Source organism: Phlebotomus papatasi, chromosome 4 (assembly GCF_024763615.1).
Source record: "Phlebotomus papatasi isolate M1 chromosome 4, Ppap_2.1, whole genome shotgun sequence".
Classification (NCBI taxonomy): Eukaryota; Metazoa; Arthropoda; class Insecta; order Diptera; family Psychodidae; genus Phlebotomus; species Phlebotomus papatasi.
Window position 1 is genome coordinate 3,960,845 of NC_077225.1, and position 12,869 is coordinate 3,973,713.

The 12,869-nt window shown below is 37.1% G+C and overlaps 2 protein-coding genes across 2 annotated transcripts; both read left to right on the forward strand.

Moving 5' to 3' along the window:
- Positions 1-356: 356 nt before the first annotated feature.
- Positions 357-1,445, forward strand: LOC129808550 (uncharacterized protein K02A2.6-like). Its single transcript, XM_055858329.1, has one exon. The coding sequence runs from the start codon at positions 357-359 to the stop codon at positions 1,443-1,445; it is 1,089 nt and encodes a 362-aa protein (XP_055714304.1).
- Positions 1,446-10,084: 8,639 nt separating this feature from the next.
- On the forward strand, positions 10,085-12,403 carry LOC129808551 (uncharacterized protein K02A2.6-like). The gene has a single exon (XM_055858330.1). The coding sequence runs from the start codon at positions 10,085-10,087 to the stop codon at positions 12,401-12,403; it is 2,319 nt and encodes a 772-aa protein (XP_055714305.1).
- Positions 12,404-12,869: the final 466 nt, after the last annotated feature.

Consider the following 12,869-nt stretch of genomic DNA (forward strand, 5'->3'; position numbering starts at 1 on the left):
GGCGACAACGTGGGATAATTAAATATTATATTCCTCTTCTTTCCCGAAGGTACCAAGCCACAACATTCTGGCGACAACGTGGGATAATTAAATATTATATTCCTCTTCTTTCCCAAAGGTACCAAGCCACAACATTTTGGCCCCGAGGACAAGGAATTCTAGCTAAGGACGTGGAATTCTAGCCTGAGGACGTGGAGCGAATTCCTGAGGTGATTCTCACGCGCTAGATCTACAGAATCTCAGCGAAAGCAGAAATTGCAATTTCACGCGTTCCGCCATCTTGGTTTTCGAAGCAAATTGCGCACATCTCGAAAATTTTTTTTTCCGGAAAGCTCGCTATCTAACCTCACTTCGCAATGGCAGATGCTACCATCAATAAAGAGCTTCTTCAGGCAATTTTGACGATGACTACTGAACTCAAGGCACTCAAAGTAGAGAGACAAGGGCATCAGGGCTCCAACGAAATCACCATCGATATCTTGGCAAGGTCAATTACCCCATTTACCCACAATCCGGACAGCGAATTGACTTTCGAGTCATGGTACAATCGCTATCGGGACACATTTCTGGAAGATGGAAAGGGATTGAGCGAGTCAGCTAGAGTCCGTTTGTTGCTCAGGCGTCTCGACGCTTCAGCATATGAGAAATATGCCAGCAATGTCTTGCCCAAAAACCCAGCTGAAATTTCTTTTGACGATACTGTGAAGTATTTGACAAAATTCTTCGGCCGTGGTGAGTCACTCTTTTGCCAGCGAAGGAAATGTCTTCAAATTGTGAAAAATGACCTGGACGATTACACTACACATGCTGGAATTGTCAACCGACACTGTGAGAATTTTCTGTTGAGCTCCTGCTCTCCAGATCATTTCAAAGCCTTAATCTTCGTGCTCAGCCTACAGAGCGAGAAAGATGTTTACATTCGTGAGCAGCTTCTGAGCAAACTCGAGACAGAACCCTCTGAGAAGATCAATCTCGAATTTCTCACTGATGAGGCGCGACGCCTGGCCAATGTGAAGGTAGACTCACGCCAAGGAGTTACACAGGAGGTGAAATTCGTCAAGAAGGAGCCCCCCAAATCCAAAGGAAAGACGTCTGCTAACTCTGGTCAAAAAGGAAAGCCGCCTCGCCCGTGTTTTCTATGTGGAGAAATGCACTACTCACGTGATTGCCCCCACAAAAACACAGTTTGTTCTGAGTGTAATGAAGTCGGACATAAGACCTCTTATTGTCCACCAAAAAGGCCCACAGAGACGTCAAAGAAGAACAACACGAGCTATAAGACCCAGAAAAAGAAGACTGGAAACGCAAACGCCATCTTCTCTGTCAATTCTGTTTCTGACCAGATCATGAGCAGGAAATTTGTCACCCCTCGTGTCAATGGAATCCCAATTGAGCTTCAGTACGACACTGCTGCTGACGTCACGATCATCACCATTGATACCTGAAAGAAACTGGGCAAGCCACATTTAAAAACACCCGACATTGGTTTGAAAGATGCACAAACTAACCCGATGAGAATCTCAGGCGAGATTTCCTGCAAGGTGTTTTTCCGAGGCGAATAGAAGCAATGTCGTGGATTTGTTTCTGAAACCGCCCACTCAGATTTATTTGGAATCGAATGGATCAACACATTTGAGTTGTGGAATGTAGCTCCATCAGCATTTTGCAATTCAGTGAAGCAGAAATTCGATCCGGAAGCAGCTGTGAAGGAACTTCAAAGCTCTTTTCCCACTGTCTTCAACGAAGAGCTTGGCATGTGCACCAAGTTTACCGCAAATATTCATCTGAAGGTAGGTGCTACCCCAATTCTTCGCCCGAAACGAGAAGTTGCCTTTCATGCACGTGAGCTTGTTGATGAGGAGCTTCAGAGACTCCAGGAGGGGAATTCTGTTACGCTCTGGCAATGCCATATGACAAATGGCGTGGGAATCTCAGGAGAGCTTTTCGAAAATGCGATTCTGTAGTAGAGCCCTGCGCACGGAAAGGTCTTGCTGCGTGCGCGCAGAGGGGGTGGGCAATTTGCGCGCGTAAGCGCGCAAAAAAATTTTTCAACTTTTGCGCGCAAAATTCAGTTTTTGCGCGCAAGATTTTTTTTGCGCGCAAAGATTTTTTTTACGCGCAAGCTGTTTTTTAATGAAAATATTGTTTTTCTAGAGATTGAAAAAGATAATAAAAGGCAATGAAAATCTAGTTCCCGGTTCACTGAAAAACGTATGTAATTTCTTTCCCTGTTAGACATTCTTCACACAATAGATGTGACATATTAACAATATAATAAATAATATAAAAAACTTTTGAATTTTGATTTTTGTTTCACACTTAAGTCAAAAATATTAGCCCAGGTCTTTACATTTCATTCAATAAGAAAAAAGTTTGATCAAAGTTTTAAACACCATGAAAAAATATATAAAATTCCAGGTTTAATATAAAACTTTTAAAGTACTTTTGTTTGGTAAGAATTAGAGACAATTTTTTACTAGTGAAGTAGTAATTACAACAATTAATAACTTAAGCAGGTATATACAACACAAATTTGTTGACTCTCTTGAAGTCGTACTAAACTTGAATGTTTTAAAAATTAGTCTCATTTTAATCAATTACAATATAAGGTAATTGTTGAAACAATAAAATTCAGTTATATTCTTTATACTAAAATTCTCATAATGATTTAATTTCTTCTAAAGATTAAAATTGGCGTTATTTTTTATTTGTTTTTTACGGTTAAAATTTTATACTTACTTACCAAAATTTAATAAAATATTCATCGTTCTGTCTTATGTGCTGGACATTCCTACGGCTTAAGCAGAGAGACAACTTAACGTAATTATAATCAAAATATTGATTAGACTACATTCCCACCAGTTTCCCACTAAGTTGTCTCTCGGCATAAGCCGGATTTCTATCTGACATTAGCCTGGATTTATTACTATTCATTTCATGGTATCCCTTTCTTTTATAATAATACAGCGATGTTAATATCATACTCCCCCTGTTCCAAAAAAAAAATCGTAAGTTTGAGAAATATTCCTGTCCCAAAAATGTCGTACGTTTGGAAAAGAATCACTATGAAGAAACGGTGTAAACTAAAATCTTTTTTATTTTTTATTTTTTCGAAAACTACTGCAAATTATTCAAGTCTTAAATCTTGTAGCAATGTGGTACAATGCAAAATAGGCCTATTAAAATTATTACTACGTTATTTCGTGTATAACATGCCAATATCTTGACACATTCCTTGATTGTATTTTTCAAGGTCTAAAGTACTTCTCAAAAATGTCATTCTCTCAATAAATTTTATTAAAGTGTGATTTTTTAATAAGTTGTTTAATAAATATAAACGAATCTAAGAAAATTTTCTTTATATTGTGGTAATGACTATATTAGTCAACTTTTTCCAAAATATATTACAATGATTATATTAGGTGAGATTCTTAACAATCTCACCTATTATTTTGTTTTTGTTTTTTTTTTGTTTCCCCCCTTACCTGTCCCCCCTTTCCAAGGTCTTAGGCCTTTAGGCCTATTTTGACCAGTATCCTGTGTTGAAAATCTTTAAAAACCAAAAACATCCACAAAAATATACCAAAATCATCAATCTATAAAATTAAAATATCTCACAAATACTGAGGAAAAACAATAAATATTTAAGACGGGAACCTTACACATTAATGGTCGTACTGCTATTATTTTGTAATACAAGAGGAATTGTTAAGAAAAAGGCTATAATAATTATCACAACGATAATGTTTTGATTTTCAATTATATTCTAAACTATGTATAAAATTCATTTAAAAAATTGTTGCTATTTTCATACATAAAATTCGTCTATATTAAGGATTTTATTTTTATTAATTTTGTATATATGAAGTAAAATTTAGGAAATACGTGAATTTGTTGAACGAAAAACCTACTGAATTCTCTGAGAAAATAAAATGGTCAGTGAAAAGTTCAATAAAAAACAAGAAGTGGTCAACAAAAAATTGAAAATAGTAAAAATATTGTTTAGCAAAAATTAAAAATGAGCAGTAAAAAATAAAATATGGTCAGAAAATTAAAAAATGGACAATAAAAAATAAAAAGTTGTCAGTAAAAAATTAAAAATGAGCAGTAATTTTCTTAATTTTCAAGTGAAATTTCGCAGATCTTGAGCCTAAAGAAGACTTTAATAGGGTGTAAAGCATGACGCCTCTATCTCTGATAGTTTCCAAGAGTTTGCGGAATCTTTGTTTTTTTATTCCATTTTGTTTTTTTTTGTTTTTAGAATTTGTCTTTGGAATCTGTTTTCGGTAATCTTTGTTTTTTGGAAACTTTGTCTTTGGAAATATTGTCTTTCATACATTTTACACTAGTATATTTTATTGAATAAAATAATTAAATTACAACGGTTTTTGAAGTTTTTTTTCGTCCTTTGAGGCAAAGTGAAATTTTCTGTTTTGGGAAGTTTTTAGTTTTGTCCTTTGCGGCAAAGGGAAATGCGTTTTGGGAAGTTATCAGTATCGTCGTTGGGGCAAAGGTAAGTATTCTGAGAAAAAAGAAATTTTAAAAAGGGAAGTTATAAAATATACTTATGCAAAATGTATGACAGACAAAATTTCCGATACTTGCACAAAATAAAATGTATGAAAGACAAGATTTCCAAAGACAAAGTTTCCAAAAAAAACAAAATATACCGAATGCAAAGATTTCAAAGACAAACTCTGATGTGTAAAAAACAAAATAGAAAAAGCAAAGATTCCTGATCTCGTTTCCGCGATAATCAACTTCAAAGCTTTTCAGACATTTTTGATAGTTTCTTATTCAATTACCCCATTTTCAATTGAAATTTGGAATATCTCAAGCCTAAACAAAGTTCTAAACGAATGCAAAGTTTGAGGCCTCTATCTCTCATAGTTTCCGAGATAATCGACCTTAAAAATTTTTAGTCGCTTTAATGCATTTTTGACATAATGTGAAATTTAGCACACCTTGAGTCTAAAAGAGGCTCTAATAGGGTGTAAAGTATGAGGCCTCTATCTCTCATAGTTTCCGAGAAAATCGACTTTAAAGATTTTCAGACACTTTAATGCATTTCTCATCCAATTTTCCTCATTAATAACGATAATAACTAACGTACAGTTTAAAAATTATTAAACGAGATTTTGCGTTATTCATGTATAAAATATCGTCCGTGTTTTCCACAATAAAATTTGCAAAGAAGGAGTCGGTTTGCGGAATCTTTGTTTTTTCTATTTTGTTTTTTACATTTTTGTTTTTCGCAGTTTGTCTTTGGAATCTTTGTCTTTGGTAATCTTTGTTTTTTTGGAAACTTTGTCTTTGGAAATCTTGTTTTTCATATATTTTCCATAATTATCGGAAATTTTGTGTGTCATACATTTTGCTCAATTATATTTTATAACTTTCCAAAAATTTCCATTTTCTCAGAAAATTTCCCTTTGCCCCAAAGGACGAAATTAAAAACTTCGCAAAACACAAAGAATTTCCCTTTACCCCAAAGGACGAAACTAAAAAAATCCCAGAACACAGAAAATTTCCCTTTGCCCCAAAGGACGTAACTAAAAATTTCCCAAAACACAGAAAATTTCCTTTTACCCCGATAGATGATACTGATAATTTCCCAAAACAGTAAATTTCCCGTTGCCCTGAAGTACAAAACTAAAATCTTAAAAAAAAAAACAATGTGATTTCATTATTTAATTTAATAAAATATGCTTGTTTAAAATATATGAAAGACAAGATTTCCAAAAAACAAAAATTACCCAAGATAAAGATTTAAAAGAGAAACTGGGAAATACAAAAGCGTAAAAAACAAAAAGGAAAAAAAAACGAAGATTTCGCAAACCAGTTTTTTCTTGAGTACCGTTTCAATTCACTTAAATTGTGGTATGAATAAGGTTGTGACCTCACCCAACCATTATGTTATAAAAATCGTCACGGAATTTTTATTATCCTCCTGAGGAAAATCTAAGGTTTTCCAAGAATTGCTTGTGGTAGGTTTATGAACCTAATAAGCAAGACATTTTTTGCTGTAGTAGAAAATAGCTTTGATTTGTGTGTAAATCATGAAAGGATTGCAAATCTTAGACTTCATTCCATAGTATGGTCACTTTCCACTATTTTCGTCCAATTTTAGTCATAGCATTACTCAAATTTGAATTATAGTAATATATTTGTAATTTCACGTATTAAAACTCTGAATATAACATGAAAATAACAAAAGTTATTCCAAATGACAGACTTTTTCCTCAAGAAAAAAGAATGTAAAAAATATAAATAATGATAAAAGTTAAATGCTGCGCGCATGAAAACTTTTGCTGCTGCGCGCATTCTGCGCGCACAAAAAAAATTGTGCTGCTGCGGCGTGAAAAATCAGCTTGCGCGCTGCGCGCATTACATGCGCGCAGCCATACGCAGGGCTCTATTCTGTAGCCGTGGCATTGCCATTTTGAACTCACGTGGCAATGTCAAAAGTCACTTATTTGAGATTTCCGGCAGTCCAAATGACTATGATTTTTATAAACCAAAAAGGCAAATTTTTGACCAAGACGGACTATATTTGTAAACTATCACTTAAGTAAAGAGATTTTCATTAAAAAAAATCAACGATTTATTTTAATTTTCCAATAATTTATGAGCTTCAAAAAAAAACTATGCATTTTTCACTGAAAATATCTGTGCATTAAAATAGCAGAATATACGAAGAAAATCACTCAGCACTAATCTGCTGATAATCTTTGAGTCATTTGCTATTTAATGTCTCCTAAATATTAATTAGAATTTTATATAAAATAATTTATTTTTCTGGTATTATTTTTATAAAATCACTGATGTTCGAAAAAGCTTTCCTTGCAAGCTTTACTCTGTGGTGAATGAAGTGACAGTGGTGAATTTCTCTATCTTTCAAATTTTGTGTATGTTTTTACCGGTGTCTATTGTTTTGTTTTTGAGAAAATCGTGAAAACGATATTAAAATGTCTGAAATCAACGGGAAAGGATGTGTTAAGGCTTCGCCTGTTCCGGGAAAAAGAGCTGGTGATGATCAAAAAAAACTTTTATTGGCATATTTGGAGGAAAACTTGCCGGTTGGAAAGAATCAGTGAGTATAACCTAACATTTTGTATGTTGTGAAAAAATCTTTAAATTTGTATCATTTTTTTCTTTTTTCCTAGGTTTGATGGGGCAGAAGGGTATAAGAAACTCATGATGAAGTGGAATGAAGCCGCCGAGATCTTGAATAAAGATGGTCCGGCAAGGAAAACTGGAGCTCAATGGAAGAAGTTTTTTGAAGACTGGCGGTAAAATTCTCTTTTTCATAATGATTAATAAATTAATTATGTTTTTAATTTTGTTTTATTTGAATTACAGCATCCGAATTAAGAAAAAATACACTGCAATTAAGCAACGAATGATGGCATCGGGTCAGAATGGTGTCTTTATTGAATACCTAAGTGATCCCGAGCAAAAACTTGTTGCAATTGTGACAATAGATAGCATTGATGGTGATGGAACTACTGAGGAACTAGGGTTTCCAAATAGTACTCCCAGTTGTTCTGAACCATCTACAAGTGCAGTATCTACCAGTGAAGCAACTACGAGTGCAGCATCTACAAGTGCATCTTTGGATGATGGATCGAATGATTCATCTGCGACTTCTGGATCAAATGGAAGCTCTAGCAGCTCGGGAATTTCAAGCATTCAGCAAGGAGAATCTGTTACTGGAAGGAAGAGGCAAATAGATGAAGAGATGGAACTTCTCCATAAGCTGGTAAAAATAGATGAACAGCGCTTCGATTTGGACATGCAGAGATGCAAGCGAGAGGAAAAGGCTGAACAGAGAGCATCGGAGGAACATTCCATGAAAATGGAAATGTATAAGGCCAAACTGGCCATTCTGCAGCAACAATTGAGAAATTAATTTAATAATTCCACCTTACGAATGATGACATAAAAAAAAGAAAAACAATGAATTCCTTGTTTATCCAAATAAGTATTATGAATTCACAGTGATCGAAGTACCTTATAAAATGTAAGTGAAGTGAAATAAAAATATTCTAATTCAAAGAATTTGCAATTTCTTCCCTGAGAAGTCTTGCTCTGTACAAAAGAAATACAAAAATGCTCTGTACAAAAGAGATCGAATGTCTGCCTGATGATCTTCTATATTATTCCCTTCCTCATCTTTGCTTCCTTCCTCATTGTCCTCTTCATCATCGTCACGAGCAATACGGATTTCCTCCTGAGTTGGAAGAGGTAAATGTTTATCAATTAAAAAATTATGGAGCACGGCACATGCGTTAATGATTGTCCCGGAAACCTCTGGAGAGTACATCAATATTCTTTGATGAGACAAACATCGAAACCTGCTTTTCAGAACGCCAATACAACGTTCTACGACTGATCTCGCGATTTTGTGTTTGATATTGTATCGTACTTGCACTGGATTTTCTGGGGACATAAATGGTGTCATTAACCATGGGAGCTGCTGGCTATATCCACTGTCACCCAAGAGCCAGGCATTTGGAGTTTCACTCATACGATCTCGATTTTTGAGAAATCGGTGTGGTGCTGAATTTTTCCATACATATGAATCGTGTGCTGTTCCTCCGTATCGTGCATTGATATTCAGGATTTTCAGGTCGGAGTCACATACCAAAAAATGAAATCATAAAGACCATAAAAACGATTTACTTTTTTAGACATTATTTCTAACTAAATATCGATAGTTCTAATTTTACAGAAACTATCTCACTAAGTATTTCAGTTAGAAATATGCTCTTAGAATTTTAGACTTTATTATTTAGAAGTAACTTTTAATATTAATAGAAAAAATCAAATATAATATAACGTATATAATAGTATATCTTACGATTTGGACATTTTTTGTATGTGAGCTCTTCCTTACGGAATAATAAACGTGCTCTCTAAATTTCTCAGGAGATATTATATGCACGTGAGTGCCATCAACACAACCAATAACTCCAGGGAGTTCATGGGCTTCTTGAAACTTCCTTTGGCTCTCTATAATTTCCTGTCTCGTTACAGGAAATTTTATGTATTTATGAGCAAGATGTCGTACTATCACTTGGGCTACTTCATTAATTACCATAGACATCGTTGCTTGGGACATGGCGACGTTAATATCTTGGCCTATAGCCCTCTGATAGCAGCCTAAAAATAAAAATAATTATGTGTGTATATACAATAGAAAAAGTGATTAAAATAAATTGAATAAAATTTTTGAAATTCCTTTGCATTACCTACGGCAAAGAAGCGAAGAGCAGCCAGCACCTTCCGGTCTTGTGAGATCGCCGTCCTCCTCTTTGGGGGCTTCAAGAAGGGGACCACTTCATTCACAATTTCCCGGCAAAGAGGTTTTGGGAATCGGTATAGATTCCGGAATTCCATGTCGGGCAACTCGAAAGGGTCCTCCTTCCGCAATTTTTGCTTCTTTTTCCTCTGTCTCATCCTCATCTCCTTTTGCATTTTTCCTTTCATTCTTTTTATAAGAGCAACCAACAAGCAAAGTGCACCCATTCCGTAATTTTTAATGTTCACTTGTCTTTTTTTTTCACAAACAAATGCTATCACTAGGTACATATAATTATCGCGGTATATTCAGTATACTGAATCGCATTTTCGAACTCATATGATATGACAAAAAAAGCTCCTATGGCATTCTTATTTTTCGAACTCACGCGTGACAATAATGCCATAAGAGTTACAGAATTCCCCCCAGGCTACCGGTGTCATTTCTCCAGTGGAATTTTCCCCCTGGGCTGCCCCTGTTTTAGCCGCTCGCAAGCCCAATGGTCGAGTACGCATTTGCGGAGACTACTCCACAGGTTTCAATGAGGTAGTTGAACCGCATAATTACCCTATTCCCGGCCCAGATGAACTATTTGCCAAATTTGCCAACACCCGTGTTTTCTCACACATCGATCTGTCAGACGCGTATTTACAAATACCAGTAGATGAGGAGTCAAGCCAAATTCTGACAATCCACACCACTCGCGGTTTGTTCAAATTTCACAGACTTCCCCCAGGTATTCGATGTGCTCCTGGTATTTTCCAAGAGTTGGTAGAAAAGATGTTGGCCGGAATTGATAATGTTATTGTTTACTTCGATGACATTTGTATGGCGACCAATTCCGAAAAAGAAAACCTTTCAACAGTCAAAAAGGTTCTCCAGAGACTGCAAGAATTCGGATTTCACGTGAGGATGGAAAAATGCAAATTTTTCTCTCCAACCATCAAATTCTTGGGAGTCATCGTTGATGAGACTGGATTACGCCCCGATCCAGAGAAGATCTCCACTATTCGTGACATGCCTGCACCAAAGAATCTTCCAGAACTTCGAAGCTTTTTGGGAGCTATTCAATTTTGGGGAAAGTTTATCAAGTCGATGAGCGATCTTCGTGCCCCAACGGATGCACTGCAAAAGAAAGGAGTAAGTTTTCAGTGGACTGCTGAATGCCAAAAATCTTTTGACAAATTCAAGGAGATTCTCTCATCACCACTGCTTCTCACTCACTACGATCCGAAGTTACCAATTCTCGTGGCTGCTGACGCATCTCAAAATGCAATTGGTGGTGTGGCTTATCACCAATACCCAGATGGATCGCTGAAAGCTTTTTACCACACCTCGAGAAAACTCACGGACACTGAGAAGCGATATTCTCAAATAGAGAAAGAAGGACTTGCTCTCATTTATGCTGTGAAAAAGTTTCATAGATTTATCTATGGGAGAAAATTCACACTGTACACGGATCACAAGCCCTTGCTGAGTATTTTCGGATCTCAAAAAGGCATTCTCGTGCATACAGCCAACAGACTTCAACGTTGGGCATTAGTTCTTCTCGGGTACCACTTTGACATAAAGTATACCTCGACGCAGAACTTTGGGCATGCTGATGTCTTATCACGCTTGATTGCTGATCACCAGAAGCCAGACGATGAGTACATCATTGCTGAAATCAACCTCGATGAACAGTTGGACTCCACAATCATCAATTCAGTCGTTTCTCACCTGCCAGTGAGCCACAAGATGATTCGTTCAGCTACCGAGAAATGCCCAAATCTACAGCAAGTTATCAAGTACATTGTTGGAGGATGGCCCAACTCTTCCAAAGCTATCTCCTCCACTGAAGTGTCACGCTACTATCAGATTCGAGATTCATTGTCCGTGGTTGACAACTGTGTACTTTATCGCGAGAGAATTGTCATTCCTGACCAGTACCGCAAGAAAGTCCTCAATCAGCTTCACTCTGCTCATCCAGGAATCAACAAAATGAAATCGCTTGCCAGAAGCTACGTATATTGGCCTGGATTGGATGCTGACATCCAGCATCTTGTGAGTCATTGTCATGATTGTGCGGCTGCTGCCAAGTCTCCCGTGAAGTCTCAGCTGTTCTCATGGCCTCTTGCGACACGCCCATGGCAACGTGTCCATGTAGACTATGCAGGACCTGTCAATGGAAGTTACTATCTTCTGGTTATTGACGCACTGACAAAATGGCCAGAGATATTCCGCACGAAGTCCACAACGTCTCAAGACACAATCAAAATTCTTCAAGAAATTTTCTCAAGATTTGGTTTGCCCGAAGTACTTGTCTCCGACAACGGAACACAGTTCACAAGCACACAGTTCAGCGAATTTTGCAAATCTGGTGGCATCAACCATATCAGGACGTGTGTGTACTCACCCAGTAGCAACGGCCAAGCTGAGAGATTCGTTGACACTCTCAAGCGTGCGCTGCGGAAAATGGACAATGAAGACTCCGTGGATGTTGCTCTCCAAAAGTTTCTCTCGACATACCGAAACAATCCAAATGACAACGTTCCCCATGGAAAATCTCCTGCCGAAATTATGTTTGGTAGACGACCTAGGACAATTTTCGACCTTCTCGCAGCACCTGAACCTGTTTCTACTAGTCGAAATGTCAAAATGGAGGAGCAGTTTAACCTTAAACACGGTGCAAAGAGACGTGTTTTTGGGAGGAAGGAGGGAGTGTACGTTAAAAAATATTTTCCTGGAGGGAAATTCAAATGGATCACAGGAGAGATCATCGAGCCCAAAGGACATGTAATCTACACTGTCCGTTTGCCAAATGGAAGCATCATCCGTGCTCACATCAATCAAATGAGACCTCGTCATGAGAATTCCCAAAACAGTTCTCACGACCAGTCTCATCCTGACCAGAGTTCTCAGAGCACTCCTCCAGACAGTTCTGAGACCGACGATGAATTGCCATTGTGGACTCTTTATCAGAACTCATCACCAGATCAACCGGAATCAAGTTCTGATGAGCCAACCTGCGACCAGCGCTCGCCTACGGACCGTAGGCGCCGTCGTTCTAGACTTCGAGACCGAGCGAGTATCCGCCCTCCGGTCCGATACTCTCCTTAGGGAGGGGGAGGTGTTAGAGGGCACCACCGCTGACACCACTGGCACCCTTAAATGAAGTATCATGCCAGTGGCCGCCATTCTTTCATTATTCTTCCCTTGTTCTTCATCCAGTAAAGACGCTCTGTACATTATAGTCATTTCTTATAATAAAAGTTGAAGTTCCACTCTAATAAAATTTATTAAAATTAAATCAAGTGTTTGGTTTGGACCGGCCACCTCTCATAACCCTTCGGCGACAACGCGGGATAATTAAATATTATATTCCTCTTCTTTCCCGAAGGTACCAAGCCACAACAAAATGAAATTCAATTAGCCTTTAAAAATAAACAACATTTGGCAGCACTTTTTATAAATCTTGAGAAAGCATATGATCGCACTTGGAGGTTTCATATTCTAAATAAAGTGAAAGAAATTGGCGTCAGAGGACAAATGTTCAATTTTATTAGAGATTTTTAAAACAATAGAA

What these genes read in the sequence shown, in the direction of transcription:
- LOC129808550 (XM_055858329.1), top strand. Translation starts at nt 357, where the DNA reads ATGGCAGATGCTACCATCAATAAAGAGCTTCTTCAGGCAATTTTGACG.
- LOC129808551 (XM_055858330.1), top strand. Translation starts at nt 10,085, where the DNA reads ATGTTGGCCGGAATTGATAATGTTATTGTTTACTTCGATGACATTTGT.